We start from the raw sequence: 21,767 nt of genomic DNA, 5'->3' as shown, positions 1-21,767 counted from the left end.
TACACATCTTGTTGGGTTGCAAGGGTTGTGGTGAGAGACGCGACTTAGGGGTGAGAGTGGTTTTAAAGGGGCTTGTATGAGATGGTCGAGTTCAATCCCTGGCTCGTTTAATGTCTCGACTCACATTCAATTCAGATGTTGACTTATTGGAAGAACCCTTGTGTCGCCTTACCCTGTAGACTTGTATCCGTAAACATCGTCTGTCGAGCAAACAGCACCACAACTCACGTTCACCCTCAAAGCAAATGTCAAAACATGTCAATCAGGCTGTTGTTTTAGCCTTCTATTGCGGTCTATGTAGCCAACTCAACTACGACATAAATAGCACTTTTAAACGCTCTTAGTTCTCAATTCCTCAGGCAACAGAGCAACCTTCTCATGGAAGAGCTTCTCAGCATCAGCCCACACCCGCGAAGTCTTGCGATCCTTCAGTGTGAGCAGAGACTCCTTCAGACCCTCACTAAAGGCCTCACTAGCCTCGCGGGGAAGCATGGAAGGAAGGTGGTCGATGCTGATGACGGACAGGGGGAGGTTGTTCTGATCGTCCTTGATCTCAACGGGGACGGTGGGGTCCTCGAAGGTGGTGTTGATGGAGTAGATGGGGATGGGATTGTGAGGGTTTGTGGTGTCACAAGAAACATCGATGACAACAGCAAGGTTGCGGCCTTGCTTGGCGAGGAGTTCTTGGTTGATGAAAGGAGGGATAGGCTTGGAAAGGTAGATAGCGTTGAGGAAGACATCAGCCTTAGCGATCTCCTCATAAGGGCCTATAAAAGGTTAGCTACAACCACTAGAAGCACGGATAGAACTTACCATCACGGTCCTTGGTCTCGTTCAAGTCCCAGCGAGTTATATTTTGATCAGGCATGCCAGCCTTGAGGAAAAGGTCCACGGCGCCCTTACCACATCGTCCAAGAGCACCAAGGACGAGAGCAGTGGGCTTACGTCCGAGAACCTTCTCAGCCTTGGCGAGGTCTTCGCGAATCTGGGAAACGAGCGCCTCTTCGTTCAGATAATATCCGCGGCCATCTGTGAATGTCTCGACTGAAGGGAGCTTAGAGGACGAGTCCTGCAGCTGGTGGGCAAGGGTCTTGATTCCGAGCGCAGCTCCCGCAAATCCTGCGTGGAATCCGAAACTGTAGAGTGTCAGCAAGTGAGATAGAGACGATCTGAAGTTTACTCCGTTGCGGAGTTCAGTTGTTGAAGCACTTGCAAAACCCGCGTGCAACCCAGCCCAACACTGGTCAGACTTTATATTCGACTGCATGAATCCAAATTGAAAGGCCGTAACAAACCTCGCTTGAGGTGCGGCATGGATGCTGCTTTGGGCTTCATAGCAGGAACCTGGAGTGAAGCCCCGTGAACTATGGGCTTTGGAAGATGAACGGTGTAAGAGCCCATTTGCATAGCTCATACCACCTCGATCAAACACCAGCAGAACACTTGCGAGCCCCAGGTTCAGATCGAGATCTCCAGAAGATGCTGCTTAGCCAGTCGTGCTTGAAGTCTCCATCATAAAACCACTTCTCGGAAGGTGAGCTTCTGACCTAGTCATAAGAACCTGTCTGTTGAAGCTCGAAGCTCTGAGTACGTTGGTGGGGTGTGGGCACGAAACCGACGTCTTCAGCCATCGAGATCTTCCCAAAAGGGGCAGATTTGCCAAATTTTAAGCTTTATGTTGGAGAAAAAACTTACGCAGAAACACGGCGACCCTCAGAATCGTGAAGAAACTCCAAGTCATATAAGACTGAACCACCTCGAGACCAACGACCGAGAACCTTCTCCCAGCCCCCTTGATTCTTGTAACAATGGGCAAATGTCTAAGTCGAGTCAGTAAAAAGCACGCCCTCGTGGCAGAGATTCGACATACGATGTGGTCATTCTTGAGAGCAAAGTCCTCTTCGGGGATCTCTTTGGCCTAGGATGATTGTCCCAGGCTCAGCGTTGGGCCAGACACCCGTGTCGACAAGACGAGCACCAGCAGCCTCATATTCTTCGTCCGAAAAGATTCGTCTGAACTTGGGGTCGGTGGATGATCGCTCGACGGAAATGGGGTACCCAGCATCGACGAGTGTCTTGATAACTGCGGGGGAGAAAGATCGGTGCTCGAGAGGCTTCTCCTCAGCGCGAAGAAGAATGTGGGGATATTCAGACATGATGGCGACGGTTCTTAAGCTGTCAATTCTGAGGTTTCGAAAAGGATTAGCTGTTTGCTTCTGATGTTGCGATCGAATTGCAAAAGTTGAATGCGAGTGGCGGAGAAGAGTGCAGCGGGTGAAAAGGCTCAATGAGGATTCAATTGACGCGCATGAAAACATAGAAGAGAGGGAACGCACAGTAAGACGTGATTGAGTTATAAATGTGTGATCAAAATAGGAAGGATATCGCGTACCTGATGTGTCGGATGTTTTTTTTTTAAATCTGAGTCACAGAAAAGAGTCAAGGTGTAAATGTTGAAATGGTCTGCTCCTGGATCGGCCTGAGATTGCGACCCCGGCGAAAAAAGGCCCCGCTCCCGCAGCCGAACAACCCCGCGGTGGGGGCTTTGGTTGCTCTTTTGGGTTTAGCGAGGGGGATTTGAAGCTGTTTGACGATTGCATCATTAATTCAGGTCCTAGCTCTAGAGCTTGAGTGCAACTGCCGTGAAATTGATGTGGAAGTATTTCCCGAGAAGAGCGTGGTAGGCCATGATCTTCAAGAGACTGTGGCCTGTACAAGATCTCCAATTGTATTGATTGGATTCCGCTTGGTTATGAGGCTGACAGGCACCGATTGGGGCTCAGTCAAGGATTGTTGTTTTCTTCCTTCACCTTACGATTCAATTAAAACTCAGGCCAGGGCCATGCTGCTTCAGCATTAGCATCATGATATACATATTATTTAAGGGCAATTGTTTGATTTGAACCATGATGATAGAAATTGAGTATTGATAATCTGATCATTATACATGTGGTGACTCGGAATATTGTGAGTCATCAAGATGCCTTGCAGCTCGATTCATTCTATGGCTCTATGCAGTCCAACAAGAGCACCAAAAACTACCAATTATCCAACACGCATCCCTTCCGCTCCCTCCCATGATCATTATTCCCCTTAGTCTAATTGAGCCCTACCAACCTTGACCAAAAACGATCCCTCTCGCTCCTGTTCCTGGCCCACTTCCCAGCCAATCGACCATCGATCGCCGGAAATGATGCGCTCATTCAACAGATCGGATCGCGTACTTGGACGACCGCATCAGATCGATCCAACCTTGTTCAGCTGAGACCATGCACGCACTTAAACGTCAGAGTCAATTTACTTTGATTAAGCTGAGTCGATCACCGTAAGCTACTTGCGACGCATTGTGTACCTTTTTTTTCTATGACGCTACGATTAAGAGATGGCTGGAATGACGACACGGCTGAGACCAAAAGCAATAACAATGGTTACAAAACCTGGGTAATGGGTTAGACAGAACCGTACTTTTCTCATCAATTGATCGTATTTACTCAATTCTCTCGACATCAAACATTTTTTAATCTCAAGCCGTAAACAAAACAGCAATCATGAAGGGCAACGATGAAGTTATCCAAGAGTTCAACGAGGTCGTCAACATGACGGCCTCGGAGCTCGAGAAGTGGCTCAAGTCGGATGATTCCAACAGCGCTGGCTGGCCAAAGGAGGATGAGAATGGCGAGACTGTCGGACATGACAGCGGTCGTAAGATTGTTGAGATCCTGAAGGGGAACCCCAAGAAGGAACCTGGGAAGTACACCGATGAGCAAGTCCAGCACATGCGCAAGGTCGTTTCCTACTGGTAAGTCTCTCACGCTGATTTCGACTGATATCAGATAATCTGCCAGTCAATTGGATGCTAATAGTATGCAGCAAACGACATCTCGCCCAAGAGACCAAGGCCAACAACGACAAGTCCCCCGAGGAGGTCAAGAAGACCAAGTCCTACGCTTCGCTAAAGAACTGGGGTCACGACTTCCTCAAGGCTCAAGGCAAGGAGAATGGCAGTGAGAAGAAGGAAGAGAAAGAGGACAAAGACGAAGAGAACGACAACGATGAGGAAGCCGAGGAAGGAGAAGGTGATGATGATGATAAGCAAACCGGCGAGAAGCGACGGGCCACCCGAAGCCAGACCGGCTCCAACAAGAAACGTGAGACTCGCAAGGGGGAGTCTACAAAGTCCAACGATGAAGAGGAGGAGGAGGAGGAGGAGGAGGAGGAGGAGGAGGAAGAAGAAGACGGTAAGAAGAAGCAGGGACAGAGGAAACAGTCCAATGGCCAATCCAAGAAGTCCAATGGATCATCAAAGAAGGATGAAGATGCTGAAGAGGAACAAGATGATGATGAGGGCGGCGATGACTCTGGCGCAAAGAAAGGACCCAAGAAGGGGGAGACTGTGAGCTGGAACTGGGGACAAGGACAGCCCAAGGGTAAAGTCTTGGATGTCAAGGCTGAAGAGTGAGTGTCCTTAATCATTTATGATATGAGTTATTAACATTGAGTGCAGTACGACAATTACGACGAAGAATGGCAATGAGGTCTCTAGGAAGGGTGATGAGGAGGACCCTGCTGTTGTATTGGACACAGGCAAGAACAAGGCCATCAAGAAAGCTCATGAGCTGAACTAGGCGGTTTCTATCGGGTTTTTCATTAAGTAATAATAAAGGAAGGGAATTATTTAGATCTTACTAGATCTTAATAATATAAATTATATTTATACTTTAATAAACATACTTATTCTAACTGGTAAATGAAAGAAAACTCAGGACCTCAATCCTGAATAATACAAGGATTTATTTTATATAACTATCCTAAGTTTAGGATGACTTTTACTGAGTTTAGAATAACTTTTACTAAGTTTATTTAGCACCCCAGATCAAGGTCCGTTGTTACCTTGCCCCCCAAGGCTATTGAATAAAAGCCATCTCAAGGCACTGGGAGCATCTACACTGCCATCACCAATTGACACTCAAGGAAGAATTGACAAAAATCGCAAAAAAGAAAGCACATCTCAATCATGAATATGTAATTTGTAGGAACAGCCCGATGCGGGGGTCGAACCCGCAACCTTGAGATTGTGAACTCTTAAGAGTCTCACGCTCTACCGATTGAGCTAACCGGGCGTGCTTCGCCGGGTGATCAAGCCCGTGTGTTGAGGTTGGTAGCCAGAAAGTGATATTATATTGATGAGATGAGATTGTGCTGATATCTATCGTCAGGTATTGGTGTGCTGTTGTTGAGTCGTTGTCAGACTGTGGAAGGGGTAAGATTTTTAGTAGGGCGGACCGTGACTATTCATTGAGTTGGCCACTAAATTCTTGTGTTGCTTGTCTCAGAGGAACAGACAATCCATCCACTGAGACAAACCTTGGCTCAACCTAGTGGTATCCCTTTGACTCAAGGGTCTGGGCGATTAGACTGGGAAAGATTGCCCAAAGAGAAAAGATTACAAATATGCCTCACTGAGTATTTCAAGAGCATCTCTGTAGAATACCAACAGAACTCTGGTGAGCAAATTGGTTTGATGCAATGCCATATAAAGAAACGGGAGTCGTCTCAATACAGGGTAAATCTGATGTCAATGAAGCTCCATCGTCACAGGCCAAAGACCATGACAGCGCTTGAAATAGTGGGTCTCGAGTGAGCTTCAACGGTTTCATGATACCAAATAACAGACCATGATGACCAATACCTTCGTGATGTGACAAGCAGGTCATTTGCTGTCTTATATCTCGAATCCAAGTAAACCCAAGTAAAATTACTTATTGCAAGCTGCTTGTTTGCACCTCTTTCGAGATCTCTTGGGCTCGTGTAACAAACAGCGGGTAGGCTAACTGAGGTTAGTGGATGTCAGCGCAGTGTGGGGTCCGCGCCGCCTGTTTCATGAGGAGCTGCTTGCTGCAAGCGGGATCGAGTTAAGCTTTCTTGGAATCTTATCGTCAACCTTCGGCAACTCTGTTGCTTGCCTTGCTTCCATTCCCTCTCTTCCCCTCTTTCATTGATTGCATTACTTCAACGACGGCCTCATTTAGCTTTTCCTTTCTCTAACGCGTCCTTAACATTATCTATTTTCAGCCTGCAAAGTACCTTTCGTTTCTTTTGTTCTATTGGGCTTTCGTTTTCTCGCGATTGCGCGGCATGATTCTTGGCCTCCAATCGCAACCGTCATGACTAGTCACCCTCCGTCATGTGAGTGCGCCCACTCGAGATCATCATGCCCAGGACTAACAATCAACAGGATTGAACCTTCTATTCGCATTCGTCGGGCAATTCATGCCAATGATGCAACTCTCCTCCGCCGAATTCTCAAGACACATCCTAATCTTCTCCTCAATCCCGATTCTTCACCATCCGGCCTCTCCAATTCGAACATGCACTTAGCAGCCTCTCTCGGACACCGCGAAGTCTGCGAAGTACTCCTGCAGCTCGGCCACGACGATCCAGTCCCTGCACTCAACGAGACACATCAAACTGCACTGATGCTCGCCTCAGCCGGTGGCCATACCGAGGTTGTGCAACTCCTCTGCGAACACGACAAAACATGTATTCTTCGCCGCGACATTCGAGGCCGTGACGCCGTGATGGAAGCTAGCCTTGGCGGACACGATACTATTGTTCAACTCCTCCTTACCTTTGTCCCAGGAGGACCTTACGACGCCGTCCGCCGTGCGGACGTGGAAGGAAATACGGCATTGCATTTTGCGAGCGGGAACGGAAACCTGTTGGTGCTGCGAACGCTGCTGGCGGCGGGCGCGGATATACATAAACGCAACATCTGGAACTGGACACCAGCTGCGTACAGCGCTACTGTTCAGGCCGAAGTCTATCTGAAGGGTTTGGTGAATGAGGTTGGGAAGAGACAGCAGCAGCAACAAAAGAGGGAGATTGAGTCGGCTAAGAAGGGAGGCGGAGTTCGAGTCGTTGAGGCCACAAGCGATGAAGACTGATTCTGGCAGAGTTGTTGCCGAATCTTCCAGAATACAGCTTTTTCTACCATGCCGCCTGATGTGCATTAGATCTCATGGCGTGATGGCGACATCGACGCCAGCAGAACCGGCTTCACACATCCAATCATTTCTTTAACACTGATTAAATATTTTTCGCTATGTTTTATAAATTATATTAGTTTATAATACTTAGGAAAGCATTATAAGGATAATCTAAATTAACTTAAATTATATATATAAATTACTTTTAGCTTTTATTATATATTATTTATAACTAGCTATTACTTTATTTAAATAATATTATATAAAAATAAGTTAGTATAAATTTTAATATATTTTTAAGCTATAAAGCTAGCTCTAAAGAATAATAGAATATTTTCTTTATATATTAAGATTATGTGCTTTTTCTGGCCTTATTTCCCGCGTTCTTTCATGATTTGCGGAGGATTAACAGTCAGATCCCTTGCTTGACAATAGCACGAATTGTAACCTACTACCTAGGGCTTTTTGAAACCTAGCGAATAGGTCTAGAGAGAAGAAACAAGACTAACGAAGTAGGCCTCAGACTTCAACTGGACATTTCCCACTGTAATAACGGTAATAGCATCCTGTTTACTGTGACTTCCAGGGGCAATGTCAAAAACAACCAGAGACCAGTCTCAACAGCGATAACCACAGTATACATAGGTATTATAAGGACTCCAAGTTGCAAGCACTTTATGGATGAGAACTGAGCTTTGGTTACTGCGAAGAATATATATTTATTAAGAAACAAAGATAAAGTTGATGCTTTAGTGTTTAACTTTTGTTTTCATAGGCTGATCCCTGCTCAAGTACTAAGCAAGACAAAAGAGTGAAATGCTTGTGTCCGTCCATCCACCAATCTGAGATGCTTTGAACATACATTGCCATTAACCTTTCTCACATGTTTTGGCCAAGAAGCTGCCGGCGCTTGAGACTTCCAAACTTCTTGCTGCTCCTGGTCGCACCCTTCTAGGATTGCGTTGGAGCTTTGGCATGAAGGATGAACTGCCCAAGCACCTTGTCCGTCACGATCTTTGTGGAATGGATTGGGTGTTTATCCTTGGAGATTTCCTCGAAGATGAACTTGGTTTGAAGATCGCCAAGGCGCTTCATTGAATCCGCAATCTTGGCCACCTTGAACTTCTGGTTGCACTCAGGGTGAAGCTTTCCAGGCTCATGGTTTGCGGCTATTCCTTCCGTGTCCGTGATCTCCTCTTCACTTGGACCGGCATACTCCGCATACTCCTCTTCCTCTCCCTCTTCCTCTTCCTTGCCCTCCAAAAGAGAATCGTTATAAACGACGTAGACTGCTCCAAGTCCGCCTTTCTTATCGAGCTCAACAACAACGGCAAATCCGTTTGACCACCAGGGGCCTTGGTTGATGATGTGAATGTTCTTCGGACCTGCGTCTTTGCATACTCCACCATAAACGTGGAGAGTTCCGATCTGAGCGAATACAAGATACTCATCTTTATCAGGAGCCTTTTCGAGATTCTCTTTGCCGAGGGACATAGTAGAAGCGGTAGAAGAGCGTGGGCGTGAAAAGGCGTATTCGCCAGCAGAAATTGACCTGGTGCTGGGATTGAACACGCTGCTCGAGGTTGAAGCAGGCGTGAGACCGGACGCAGCACGAGTCTTAGACTTAAGCTTCATGGTGAGACTGTAGTTGCCAAGGACCTCTGAACTAGGCTCCACGTGATCGGGTTCAAGATAGTCAACCTGGGGCCTGAACGCGTAAAAGGTTTCAACATCCCCGTACTGAGACCGACCAATAGGGACCCAAGGCGTATTGTATAAGGCGATGGTCTTCAGAAGGTCGCTGGTCGATTGGGCATCCAGGAAATTAGTCGCCATAACTTGATCAATAAATTCCTCAGGTTTTATCCTAGATGTCATCCTCACAAAGTCACGGCCCCACCACTCGTCGGACCAGACACGGAAAGCCTTTTGATGCTCTTTATCGGGGAAAGCCTTGGCGACCAACTGGCTGAGTGCGTTCCAATCAGCGCCCGGCTCAGAGCATCGAAGGATGTCATTCCTACTGGCTTCGTACCAGTTCATGAATCTCCATTGCAAGTCACCCCAGCCCTGCTGGATCTCCTGGTCGGTTTTGGGTCGCGGCATTCTGGCTATTGACTCCTGTAAGACGTGAAAGAGTATAGAAAGGGTGAGGACTCTGATGTACAGGAAGAGAAGTTTAGCACGATTCAAGTGGAAGGGGAGGGCCATGTTTTTTATACCTCGAGTGTTCTCAGATTGTGGCATGAGAGAGTTTGACAAAATAGGGCTCAGGAACTCAAAGGCAGTAAGAGTTGCAGGTCGGGAGCACGCAAAGTTTGAAGGTGTGCTGCGAGAAACGCAAAAAGATGTCTTCGTGAGAGTTCAAAGTAACAGAGCTTCAAAGAAACCGTCAACAGTAAGGGAGAGGTAACAGTGAAGGATTTCTCAGGGCGTGGATGAAGCAGTCAAGGTAGGAGCAACCACGAATATAGTAACGTGAATAGGTAGGTACCCAGGTAAGGAAGGTAGGCAGGTAAGATACCTACCTACTAGGTACCTTAGTTACAAATCAAGCTTTGGTTGTCACACCGAGAAATGCACCTGATAGGAAATCAAGCTTCATGGCCAGTGACTCACTGTAGAGTGTTGAACATTGCTTAAATCAAGGTCAATCACTTCACGGCTAAACGAACCGAAACAAAACTCTAAATTTGGTGCAATATTACATATAGATGTGACACTACTATACCCGCCGGATGCACACTGTTCTCACAAATTGCGGGGTAAACAGGGCCAAGAAATTAAGTCTAACCCCAGGTTCCGTGTATATCTCCGATGCGGACCATCTTTATTTAGGATATGTGTCATACTACGGCCTGATGTAAGTGTTTTACGGGACGTGAGAATGCCTATCCCGGAGGTTTGTGGAACACATTTAACGAAGATATCGCTTCAGTCATTGAGCATCACTGAAATGGAGACACTTTTGCGAGCATGGACCGTTACACAAGGTTGAACAAAGGCGAGTAGCTCGCTTGGTTAGGGCAGGCCATCATTGGATATCACCAAGATAATCCCGACAGAGTGACAAATAGGTGCGGTGTTCGGTGCATGGGATAATGCGAAGACCATGCGCCTGGTGGCTACTCGGGATCACTATCGGTGTCCAGAAACCCGGTTGTATAACACTTGGGCGGGACTGGCCAAGCAGTGGATAAGCAAGACCAGTCATCTAACAGAGTTCAAGCGGACACCTGCATGGCAAGTTTAGTAGCACACATTACAACACCCTATCATGGATACGCGTTTTTGTCCAAACTTTCAACTCAAACACTACGCTATAACAAATCATCAACATGAACGTTACGCAGTCTCAGCGTGAGTAACCTCCCTCCCGTCAAGCTCCCCCTTCATACCACCAGTTCGCTTCGCCTCCTGAACCTTGTCGTCAAACCCACCACCAGCCTTTGCACTTCGCCAAGCAGGAACGTTACTCTCAAACAAAACATCCACTTCCTCGAGGGTTTTGCGTGCTGTCTCGGGATAAGTGAAGAAAGCGTGGAAAGTCATGGCAATACAGAATGTTCCGAAGATCATGTATGTCTGCCACTGGATGTTGGTGAACGATGGTGGGACAAAGAAGGCGAGTGCCAAGTTGAAGCTGTGAGTTCATATGTCAGTACACGTAACTGGTCTGGTAGTTGGGGGAGTGACTTACATCCAGTTACCAGAGGCGGCGAGGCCAACACCCTTGGCTCGGTACTTCAAGGGGAAGACCTCACTGGCGTAGATCCATGCAACGGGTGCCCAGGTAAGACCGTAGACGCCGACAAAGATGTATGCCAGGGCGATGACTGCTTTGGCGGGGGCTCCTGAAATGGCCCAAGTCAAGATGTCGTTGCCTTCGATACCATCGACAGGGTAGCCGTGAACAGCCATGACTGCTCCGCTGGTGAAGTGAAGGACACCGCAGATCAAGGCTCCACTGATGAGGAGTGGTCGGCGGCCAAGACGATCGATGTAAGGAAGAACAATGCCGGTTGTTACAAGGAAGATGACGTATTGAATGATGGAGGATGTAAGAGCGGTATTTCCAGTCATTCCAGCCATGTTGAAGATGTAGACGAGATAGTAGAGCATAACGTTTCCGCCCCTGATCATATTAGCAGCTATTCTCACGGGTTTCGGGGCACACTTACAGAAGTTGCTGCCAGATCTGAACACTCACGCCAACGACGGTACGTTTCCAGACTCCAGGCGCAAAGAGGCCAAGATAGCCGATATCCTTAGACTCACGGGCGATACGTACAGCTTCGCGGACCTCTTCCATCTCAGCGATCACAACAGGACTATCGAGATCGCCGCCAGCGTGGAGATGGGCAAGATTGTAATGCGCCTCTTCCCAACGATCGTGCTGAGCAAGCCATCGAGGTGACTCGGGGAAGAAGAACAGGCCGGCGAGCAGGATGAAGCCAGGAATGGCTTGGATTCCCCATGCGATGCGAAATGCAGCTGGTCCATTAACTCCAACCGAGCATCCGTAAGAGATGAGATACATGATCAAGATACCTGATGCCATTAGCAGAAGATTTACAGGAGAGCGTTGTCGAACTCACCCCACTCAATAGACCACTGCTGAATTCCAACAATTCTCCCTCGGATATCCGAAGGCGCAAGCTCAGCAAGGTACACAAGGACCTGTGAACTCGTAATACCAACAGCCACACCACTAACAACACGGCCAACAATGAGATGTGCCACATTCTGAGCAGAACACTGAAGAACAGCGCCGGCGATCCAGAACAGACAAGCGATCATGAGAGCCTTGCGTCGACCGAGTTTATCGGCGATACCTCCTGCGGCGAGGGCGCCTACAAATGATCCTGCTGACATGGAGGCTGTGATGCCGCCCTGCTCGGTTGAGCCTGGGCTGTTGAAATAGTCGAGGTACTGGTGGGAGCCGATCCAGGCGCTCATGGAGCTGATGTCGAAACCGAATAGCATGCCGCCGATCGTGCCAATGGCAGCGAGTGCTGTTGCCGTTAGCCATGGAACCCCCTCGAAGGAGAAGTAACTGTACCGTAGATGTTCCAGATCCTATACATGATGGATGATGTGAATGAGCTACAGTCTCTTGAACGGTAGAGTCGTCAGTCGGGCTGAAGCTGTTCTTTATATAAGAATGCCCTCGAGAGCATCGTCAGGGATGGCGTGGGGAAGGCTTCGAAGCGCGCGAGTGAGGGTTTGCGATGTGATGGTGGCCCGCTCAACGTCATGCACTCGTGGAGTTTTGCCCACGGGGTGATCGTCGCTGTGTGGGTGATAGCGTCGGTGGGCTTGGCTTGGCCTCAGGGAGGAAGAAAACACTAGACCTTGATATCAAGTGTTAAAATAAGCTCGCTAAAGAGTCGTCTAAACTTAGGCTAGGTTTACCTAAATATTTTCATCACTTAGGGTCAAGGTCCTCAGTTTTCTTTCCTTCCTTTACTTGCCTTGTGAGCTTGGCCTTGCTTTGATGAAAAGTGGAATATCTCGCTTCACATTATACGATCCTAAATTTTGACTATTGCTTTCAAGAGTGAATCACGATGCATTTCAGGCTTCACGTCGTGATCTCTCACATTACAACAACTTCACTTTCCCTTCTCCACGGCGATGCAGTCACTATGAGCAGTCTTTTGGTCACTTACAATACCGCGTGAGTGCAAGATTCGATACTGTACCTCAGCGAAAATACGAGCGGCTCCGCGAACAGACGTTCCAAGAAATGATATCATCGAAAAATCAACATGGGAACCCCTGTCAGTATGTCACATTGGGGTACTCCAACAGCGCCATAACCGTGCAGAGTTGACATCCGAGATACGATTTCTCGAAAGACTCTAGAAGTCTTGGCTGAGCCTGATTGGAGCGCATGTTGTTCTGTTGTAGGTGTCGCAAAGCAATGATCGTCACTGCGTTTTGTGTGTGTGCCTGATTTCGAGGCCATGTTGCGGCTCCACTGCTCCTGGTTGCATTCTTGGGTATTGTTGTTACTGGTCGAATCATGTTTATTTCTATTTTGCCTAATTAAAAGTCTCTGGGGCTCTGGGCGTCGAAAAGGCGGGAAATTGTCGTTGAAGCTGTTATCTTGGAACCGTTCGGCTATGTCGTCAGCGGCTGCGTGTGGGGAAAGGGCCCAAACTTTGTCTCCCTTCCCCGAATCTTCCCCAAATTCCCCAATTATTCGGGGTAATTGAAGGCCCAGGATACGAGAGACGAGAGGGTTCAGACACTTACTGTTTTACACTTGTTGACTTTTTAGCCAGTGGCCTTTGTTTAAAAGTCATTAGAATCCTTGTTCTGATACCAGAGCTCTTGTATCCCGCCAAACATGATCCGATGCTAACCATTTATTATGCCGAAGCAGGTTTTACGCGAAGACCGTGGAATTGTCATTTGAATAAGCCCATTTGCCAAGTCGGATGTTCACCCCAAGACGGATAAATTGATAGTGCAGACGAGAACGGTAATGATCTGAAGGTCTCGGCCAACGTTCACGAAACCTGTGTCTTGGTACTCTCACATTCGAGCCAACGGTATACCATCTTCGCTTACCGTCAGTAAGTATTCTCTAAAGGTCGATCAGAACATCCTCTGTGATAAATCATGTTCTACCCGCCGCCACCCATAGAATCGCACCGTTAGCTCGTAAGGGGAGGCAAACTTGGGACCTCTATCCTAAGTAATAAAAAGATTTAGATAAACTTGATGATACCTTTAGACCCGATTATTTTAGCACCCCGATTCAATCCTTTGGGTGTACTCCTCATGTCTAATATGTACTTGAAGAAGAAACTATACTCCCATCTCACATCATAATTCAGTAACATGGTCCTCCAGTGCTGAAGCATCTCATCAACAAGTTCCCGGTCAAAGCAGCCAGCTACCCAACTACACTTGCCGCCAAAATCCTCCAGCACATGAACGCACCACATAATTCCGATACACAACTCTCGCCAGCTCAACACCCGACGCCTACACTACCAGCTTAAAAGTTAGAGCTAGCCTTGTACTGAGCTCCAGCAGTAACGCCAACGTTCTTGACAACAACGCTCTTTCCAGTACTGCTAGTAACCTTGACATCAACAGAGGTCTTTCCAAAGCCAGCTGGGTTCTCGAAGAAGTTGTAGTCTTTGCGCTCAGTGCTCTTCCAGGTGCTACCGCCGTCAGTGGAAACCTGCACGCTCTTGACGGGCTCGTTGGCGTTGACGACCTGGATGGAGAACCAGTTGGCGGAAGTGCCCTCCTTGTTGTGAAGCACGAGGGGGCTGGTGATGCCGCATTCGACGAATTTGTACGAGGTCTTGACGATGCCGTCTGTGCCGCCGACGGCTTTGAAGGCGTCGGGGAAGAGATCGAGATGGCCGGGGTCACATTCGGGACACTTGTCGACGATCTGATGGAGTCAGTCTAGTGGTTATGGGTGGTGTGTGGGGAGAGCTTACCATGGCCTTGATGGTGCCTGAAGGACCGGTGACTTCGATACAGGCACCGCAGTTGGCAGCGTTGTCCCACTTCTGGCCAGAGAAGGCAGTTCCGAGGATGCCAGAGGGGAGAGTGTAGGTTGAGAACATGCAGTTTCCACCAGCAAGGTTACCGCCGTAAAAGGTGGAAGATCCAGAGACGGAGGCACCGTTTCCAAGAGGTGTAGACTTGGAGGTGGAGGTGGCCTTGGGTGTAGAAGTCTTGGGAGTACTGGGCTTGGTAGTCTTGGTAGTGGTAGACTTAGGCTTAGAAGCCTTTGGCTTGGAGGCCTTGGGCTTTGAGACCTTCTTCGGCTTGGTGGTCTTGGGCTTGGAAGCTGTAGTCTTGACCTCGACGGGAGAAGACTTCTGGCTAACAACCTGGGGGGTCTGGGAAATGACAGGCTCGGGAACAGGGTACTGAGTATGGACGGCCTCAACCGCAGAAGAGTGCGAGTGTCGGACCTTGCAGGCTCGACCCATGACAGCGGGAGCTGCGAGGAGAATGGGGAGGAAGAACTTCATGGTGATCGGCAAAACAAGTTTCAGATGTTGAAGAGATGCCAAGTGATTGTCTTGGGACTTGCCAAGAACGAGATTTGATACAAAAAGAGTGAATGTACTTGAAAGGAATGAATGAATCGAATCGTCTAGATTCTCGGTACGAAAATGAGTGACTGAATGAGAGAAAGTGTCAAAGGTAACAACACCAAATCGAAGAGGGAGAACGAGCTTACTTATTATCTAGCATCCTACAATCAAACTAATCGGATCCCCGGCACATCATCCAATCTCACTCCTGCAGCATGAAATGAACGCCTCTGGTGACAAACAGGTCTAGAAGCCTCCCTCGGTAGGGCTGACACACGCTTTCACGATCCCTCTAATTTCGCAGCCGGGGGTACTTACAGGGATGACCACGCCAACGGCCGGGGGGCGACATGATGGAAAACGGTCGAGCCAAACTCGATTGGTGCGATGGCCCGTTTGGAATGGCCCGATCGAACCGAGAGATTAGATGGTGGTGGTGAAGGTGGTGGTGATTTGGTGGGTATATCGACAGATTAGAGTTTCATGCGGTGGTGGGAGACGGAGAAATTTAACGGAAGAATTGTTCGAGAGCTGGTATGAGCTGTTATTGGATGGTTTGCGCGAGTTAGTTTGTGTGTCTGAGATGGGAGATCGTGGAGTTACATCGTGATCGGGAGCCGGTTGCTTGATTGACGCTACCAATTCTGAAACTCATCGGCATTTGTTTCTGCTTCAGACAAAAGGATCTCAAGACTTGAACTCGTCGATAAGCTGTACATCTATATAAGTTTAGAATATCACGAGACCAGACTACTGAAGTCTTTTCTGAGGTTGTTTTCTTTGTTTAGAGTCTTGAACCCTTCTGGTACCTCCAGGGGTGGGAAGGTTTGTTATTTGGGCGGGTAAAACGTCGAGTGTAGCAGAACTCGTTGAAACGCCAAGACTGAAACTGTTTCTGCTGGGGTACGTCAGCACTCGTTCACGCATACGCTGCGATTAACCTGTTGTAATAAAACAAAAATCTCTTCTATTGAGTGAAATCTTGTCCATACCTCACCGAGTCATGACGGTCAGTCTTATTGATGAATCGCGACATAAGGTGAATTGAGTCTTGCTGGTGTTGAAGCTGCCTACCCGGGACCAGAGCGCGGCTCGTCAATTGACATAACCGAGACATTTGAACACTTTGTTGATGAAATTAGACTAGGTACCAAAAGGAAATCGATAGTTATTCTATCACCCGAAAAGTTATTGCGAGTGTGCTTTTTCTTCGCTGCAGCAAGGAGATCCTTGTGAGTGAAGCTGTCATGGTTCTTGCGCAGCTTGATCAATTTACCGCGCCTGCTCAGTTACTGTCTCTGTTGCTTGCAGAATGATATCAGCTTCGCCTCTTTCTTTTGAAGCTATCGCATGCCCTTGAAGTGTCGTCCCCTGGCCATCTTGACTTTGGCAGCAGAATTGAAGGCCATACAACAGCTGACAAGACCACCGGCATGAGACAGGCAAGGTTCAGACTCAGTTCTGATGCGCTCTGATTGCATCGCAGATGAATTGGTAGTGATTCAAGCTCTACAAGGAAGTGATAGGTTCATGTATTGGGATCATCTCACGATATGGCAACGATGCGCCGCAGAATGAAGCAGTCTATCATCTTGGGACATCAGAATGCGAGTAAATTACTTACACACTCGAGATGAAAGTGTGATCGCTAGAGGTTCTCTATCTTGTTCCGTACAGTTGCTCACCCAGTTATTCATGAGCCAATGCACATATTTGTAAGTCTTCCTCACCTACATCCTTGACATCTCCGAACAGAATCCAATCAGCTCAATCATCCTATTTCGGTCTATGGGCTAAAATAAGCTCTGGATCGTGCCCGCAAGTCTTGGAGACATCCCGGTGGAGTAGTATTCGACTGGTTCGCAGACGCCAGCCTCATCATGATACTAGAACGGTGAGTTTCTGTGACCGCTCCAAAGCCCTGACAATGGTTATATGTCCGATCACATTTTAGAGCTCTGTGGAGGTATTTAAAAAAGTGACCGGTACTTGGAGGTGAGAAGTCGGCTGCAGAGCGGACGCAATGCAACCTCAGACGCCGTGTGTCCGTAAACGGCAATTAAAGCCTGAGAGTGGCTGAGGGTTCAATGCTGAGGCGGACTTGAAGACTTTAAAATCCGTTTACTATGGCTACGTCAATTGAGTATGTTCAGAGACAGAGTCCAAAGTGGTCAAACCTCGGTTCTTATCACGTATCGATAGTAGAAGACATGCAAATATTGACAGCAATTGAAGCAATGCAAGACGAACGGAATGACATCATGCATGAATGTGCCTCTCGTTTAATGCAGATCAGATCGGAGAATAACTTGACATTGAACCATGGCCCGGACGTTACAAGATGAAGCAAGGCCACGTCGACTCTTTGAGATGACCCCAGAAGGACGAAAAGAGTGCTTACAACCACCCACACATACACAACCGTGACTTGGCTGTGATATTACCTGCATTATAGTCCCCTCAACTGCCGAGTCTGTCTATTGATTGGCGATAACAATCCATGTCACTTCGGCCGAGAGATCGGGTCCGGAAGCGAAGCGAAGCGTTAATACTACAGCCTCAAAAGATCTCCATCGTTAGAACCTTTCGGAATTCGGTCCAACGTCCAGCGGGGTCCCGAGGCTTGCGTCTTGAAACAAACGTAATTTCTACCGGTACCTGTCTTCGAATACTAATCACATGAGGCACATACACGTACGTCTAGTATTACGAATCCCTCCGGACGCAGTTTCAAATACGGCGCCGACGGGTACCGAGGCCTTCTGTCTGTCCGTCGGAGGGATTACCAAGACAGAACAAAACAAGAGACGGAGTTGGGAGAGTGCAAATGCCATAGTGACGCACCATTGGACACGCAGGATCCAAAGCTGAGTTTCAATCCAGGCCCCAATTACCCCCTAAGGCGAAGCGTCCGAGCCTCGGCACTGCATTGCTTACGACCGGAGACGTTTTCTCAACATGGACAGAGCTGAATCACAACCTCCCCAGCTTTTTTTTCTCTGGCGGCCGGTGCGTTCCCCACCGCCGGTCGATCCCCGAGGGCGCCGGTGCCGAAACACTCTGCACTTGACGGGGATATCTCCTCATGGGAATAGCGTCCCGCGTCCTAGCGCTTTTTCTTAGCTGCCAGTGGGAGAGCTGACCCAGACACCGCTCTAAACCTCACGGAGATAACAACCCCAGAGAGACAAGACATCCCGCACTAAGAGAGCGTGCTAGCTAAGTGAGGTGGTTTATTTAGAGCAACGTGAGTGTGAAAGTGAGGTACTAAAAGGCGTGAGTCCCCGAATTGTTGAGACTGACCCAAACTACTGACTAGATCTCTTGTTTACTTATTCAGTGGACGAAAATAAGTGTGTGATACGCTTTGTGTTTATCATCGTGAAAAAGATACAAATACGTCACCTATAAATACCTGCCGGAAGGATCGACTGTCTTACAACTTTGACCCAAGTTAGATCGAGAGACACAAACCTGTTGCTCAACATTCCACAACACGACCACCTTGCACCAACCAACACCAACACCAACACCACCTTACACAAACCAACCCTACTTCCACCAAGTAAACAACACCACCATCACACCTATTTCACAATGGCCCGTGATAACCTCTCCATCGTGCTCGCCGAGCGTCCCACCACAGACATCATCCCCGGCACAACCTTCACCCAAAAGACATCTCCAGCTCCCACACCAGCTGATCTCCAAGATGGCCAAATCCTCGTCGAGACCCTCTACCTATCCCTCGACCCCGCCATGCGAGGCTGGCTGCGAGGTACATCTCCCCCCTTCTCAGTAACCTCTCCTCGCCACTAACAACCCCAGACATGCGATCTTATCTCCCCCCCGTTCAAATCGGCCAAACCATGCGTGGTTCATGCGCATGCCGCGTCCTCGCCTCAAAGAGCAAGCAAGCCAAAGAAGGCGACATCGTCTCCGCCCTAACAGGTTGGACCGAATTCGCCATCCTCCCCGAAGGTCGTTTCGAGCCTGCATCTTTGTACCCCGGTCTCCAAGACCCCAAGGACATGCTTTCTGCTCTTGGCATGACCAGCTTGACTGCTTGGGTTGGCATGTCCAAGATCGCTGATCCTAAGCCTGGCGAGCTTGTCGTTGTCTCGGGTGCTGCTGGTGCTACTGGAAGTGTGGCGGGCCAGATCGCTAAGCTCAAGGGTGCGAGGGTTGTGGGTATTGCGGGTGGTGATGATAAGTGCAAATGGCTCACTGAGGAGCTGGGCTTCGATGTTGCATTGAACTACAAGGCGGATGATTTTAAGGAAAAGTTCGCTGAGGCGACAAAGGACTATATCGATGTCTACTACGACAATGGTCAGTCTCCCCCGAATCTTCAAGCATGACAGAACTAACATATCTTAGTTGGTGGGGATATCCTCGATATGTGTCTCATGCGAGCCAAGGAACACGCCCGCTTCATCGAGTGCGGTCTCGTCAGCCAGTACAACGCCGCCAAGCCCCAGGGCCCCCGAGCATTCTCCCAGATCGTCACCATGCGCATCCGAATGCAGGGCTTCATCGTCCTCGACCACGTCAAGGACTTCCCCGCTGCTCGCGCTGAGCTGGCTCAGTGGATCGCCGAGGGTAAGCTCAAGAAGACGGAGACTGTTGTTCGTGGTGGTCTCAAGGTTGCTGAGCAGGCTCTTGTGGACCTGTACAAGGGCATCAACACTGGAAAGTTGATTGTTGAGATCAAGAACCACAATGAGACCCCCTCGAAGCTGTAGAGAGTGAGGTCAAATAGACAAAGATTGTCGTTTGTGGTATGCATACTTGAGAGTTGATTTGGGATCAGGAACGATGAGACCCCCCGAAAGTAGGGGATGGAATGGGATTGTTTATGAGATACTCCGTACCTTGTCGGTAGTTAATGATATGCCATGATTTATGGACAGGCTGTTCAGTCTTCACTGCTGCATGTTGCTAAGTATTTGTTCAAGACTGCTTATCTGAACAACTCCTGTCGTTATTACTGTCCATCCAGATCCCTCGCAACTTTTCTCTATCCCTGTCTATTGATGCCATACTATCAGTAAACGTAACGAAAGTAAGGGTTCTCCTTATCAGTCAAGTCTTGAAACGCCAGCTTTGCTCTCTCACTCTCATCGTCCAACCCAAGGGCATCCCTCCTCTTGTTCTCATTCCTCAGAACAAAGTACAGCGTAGTCGACGCACAAATACAAATGATGTAACTAAAACAGTTAGTTATTACCAAGAACAATTTAAACCAGACTTACCAGATGATTAAACCCAACCAAAGAGCAGGATAGTGATCCTTCTTCGTCTGACTCCAAACAAGCTGTGGCCCAACGATATTTCCTACACAATACGCCACAAAGATCGTAGCAGCCATGAAACTCTTCTTCGTATGACCCGCAACATTCGACATTCCAATAGTGATTATCAGACTCACCGTTCCTCCAAAAAACCCTGTTATCGAGTATCCCACCACCGGTGCAGCAGCGCGGTAACTCCACTCGCTCTTCCAGATGATGGCACAGCCTGCGATGACAGGCAGACATGTAAAGATGAGCATGAAGATGCGGATGTTGGTGAACTTGGAGCCTAGCCAGCCTGTGAGGAGAATCACAATGAAGCACAGTCCGCCGAGGGGGAATTGGAACAGGATGGAGTGCAGGCTGCTCCATCCAAATGTTGAGACGATGAGGGGTCCGAAACCGCTTACGGCGCCGTTGACGGTGTATGCTGATGCCATCATAAGTGCCACGAGCCAGATCTTGACGTCGAGGATGGCTTCTTTGACCTGAGAGCTTTTGAACTTGGTGCAGCGAACGCCGGTCTGTCCGTGTCTCAAGCGCTCAACAGCAGCGAAGCGCTCTTCAGAGGTGAGGAACCAAGCCGACACAGGGGAGTTCGGCATGATGAAGCAGAATAGCCCAAAAAGAAAGGTCAGTGATCCAGCGAGGAGGTAGATATACTGCCATCTCTTCAACCCCCCACCCGTAATCTGCGCAAAACCATAGTTCATCGCTCCGCCGATAATGGTGAACAGTCCCGTCGACGAGAACCACCAACTCTGTCGCAGCGACTGCTCAGACTGCGTATAGTACCCGGAGACAATGCACATGAACCCAGTGGGGATAATACTCTCAACAAAACCGAGGAAGAATCGCTGGACGTATAAGCCCTGGTAGGACGTTACTGCAGCAGTGAGCATGCAAATAGCAGCCCACACGACGACCACGCCGCCGAGAACACGACCGATGTTGAATCTCTGAAGAGCGAATGTCATGGGATACAAACCCGCCAGCATCCCAAAGTAGAACAGCGACGTCGCCCAGCTTAAGCGACGGGTATCGACTGTTGGCGGTGTCGTCGATGCATCAACAATAGTGAGGTGTAAATCTGTCGTCATGCCGAAGAGAACAGCTGAACCAAGAATAGCTTTGTCGTAGTATACGAGACCATCTACACATGTTAGAATCGTCTGAGAAGGATGTGGTACAACGTACAGCCTATGATCATGGCGGGGATGAGAAATAAGTCAATCTTTCGAACTGCGCGCGCCGCGACGATGGGATCAACTGAGTGCTGCTCCTCGCCTACGATGGCGATAGCTTCATCTCTTGTTCCTACCGGGGGCGCCTGCGCGGCATTTACTTCACTTTCTGTTCCCATTTTGCTCTTGTGGCGAAGATATCATGAGGTTGCAATGAGCAATTGA

General features: G+C 48.6%; 8 protein-coding genes across 8 annotated transcripts; 3 read left to right on the top strand and 5 right to left on the bottom strand.

Moving 5' to 3' along the window:
- Nucleotides 1-330: 330 nt before the first annotated feature.
- On the bottom strand, nt 331-2,156 carry FSUBG_758 (ubiquitin thiolesterase; the record flags this gene model as incomplete). Its single annotated transcript, XM_036685899.1, has 5 exons — nt 331-767; nt 814-1,136; nt 1,696-1,820; nt 1,871-1,918; nt 1,956-2,156. The coding sequence occupies 5 exons, from the start codon at nt 2,154-2,156 to the stop codon at nt 331-333; spliced, it is 1,134 nt and encodes a 377-aa protein (XP_036543774.1).
- A 1,392-nt stretch (nt 2,157-3,548) lies between these two features.
- On the top strand, nt 3,549-4,625 carry FSUBG_757 (uncharacterized protein; the record flags this gene model as incomplete). Its single annotated transcript, XM_036685888.1, has 3 exons — nt 3,549-3,799; nt 3,871-4,455; nt 4,505-4,625. The coding sequence occupies 3 exons, from the start codon at nt 3,549-3,551 to the stop codon at nt 4,623-4,625; spliced, it is 957 nt and encodes a 318-aa protein (XP_036543773.1).
- Nucleotides 4,626-6,164: 1,539 nt separating this feature from the next.
- Nucleotides 6,165-6,944, top strand: FSUBG_756 (Target of rapamycin complex 2 subunit AVO2; the record flags this gene model as incomplete). The annotated part of the gene is made up of 2 exons (XM_036685878.1): nt 6,165-6,190; nt 6,236-6,944. The coding sequence occupies 2 exons, from the start codon at nt 6,165-6,167 to the stop codon at nt 6,942-6,944; spliced, it is 735 nt and encodes a 244-aa protein (XP_036543772.1).
- Nucleotides 6,945-7,937: 993 nt separating this feature from the next.
- Nucleotides 7,938-9,092, bottom strand: FSUBG_755 (uncharacterized protein; the record flags this gene model as incomplete). Its single annotated transcript, XM_036685867.1, has 1 exon — nt 7,938-9,092. The coding sequence occupies one exon, from the start codon at nt 9,090-9,092 to the stop codon at nt 7,938-7,940; it is 1,155 nt and encodes a 384-aa protein (XP_036543771.1).
- Nucleotides 9,093-10,331: 1,239 nt separating this feature from the next.
- On the bottom strand, nt 10,332-12,073 carry FSUBG_754 (monosaccharide transporter; the record flags this gene model as incomplete). The annotated part of the gene is made up of 5 exons (XM_036685856.1): nt 10,332-10,629; nt 10,687-11,121; nt 11,168-11,537; nt 11,585-12,001; nt 12,049-12,073. The coding sequence occupies 5 exons, from the start codon at nt 12,071-12,073 to the stop codon at nt 10,332-10,334; spliced, it is 1,545 nt and encodes a 514-aa protein (XP_036543770.1).
- Nucleotides 12,074-13,998: 1,925 nt separating this feature from the next.
- FSUBG_753 (Expansin 2) lies at nt 13,999-14,998 on the bottom strand (the record flags this gene model as incomplete). Its single annotated transcript, XM_036685845.1, has 2 exons — nt 13,999-14,406; nt 14,456-14,998. 2 exons carry the CDS (start codon nt 14,996-14,998, stop codon nt 13,999-14,001), a joined length of 951 nt encoding a protein of 316 aa, XP_036543769.1.
- A 3,663-nt stretch (nt 14,999-18,661) lies between these two features.
- FSUBG_752 (uncharacterized protein) lies at nt 18,662-19,809 on the top strand (the record flags this gene model as incomplete). Its single annotated transcript, XM_036685834.1, has 3 exons — nt 18,662-18,842; nt 18,893-19,396; nt 19,445-19,809. The coding sequence occupies 3 exons, from the start codon at nt 18,662-18,664 to the stop codon at nt 19,807-19,809; spliced, it is 1,050 nt and encodes a 349-aa protein (XP_036543768.1).
- Nucleotides 19,810-20,111: 302 nt separating this feature from the next.
- Nucleotides 20,112-21,721, bottom strand: FSUBG_751 (allantoate transport; the record flags this gene model as incomplete). The annotated part of the gene is made up of 3 exons (XM_036685823.1): nt 20,112-20,274; nt 20,320-21,511; nt 21,556-21,721. The coding sequence occupies 3 exons, from the start codon at nt 21,719-21,721 to the stop codon at nt 20,112-20,114; spliced, it is 1,521 nt and encodes a 506-aa protein (XP_036543767.1).
- Nucleotides 21,722-21,767: the final 46 nt, after the last annotated feature.

This window comes from Fusarium subglutinans (genome assembly GCF_013396075.1).
Source record: "Fusarium subglutinans strain NRRL 66333 chromosome Unknown NRRL66333_c0000003, whole genome shotgun sequence".
In the NCBI taxonomy this organism is placed as follows: Eukaryota; Fungi; Ascomycota; class Sordariomycetes; order Hypocreales; family Nectriaceae; genus Fusarium; species Fusarium subglutinans.
The sequence above is the reverse complement of the archived record's forward strand: the minus strand, read 5'-3'. Positions and strand labels throughout refer to the sequence as shown.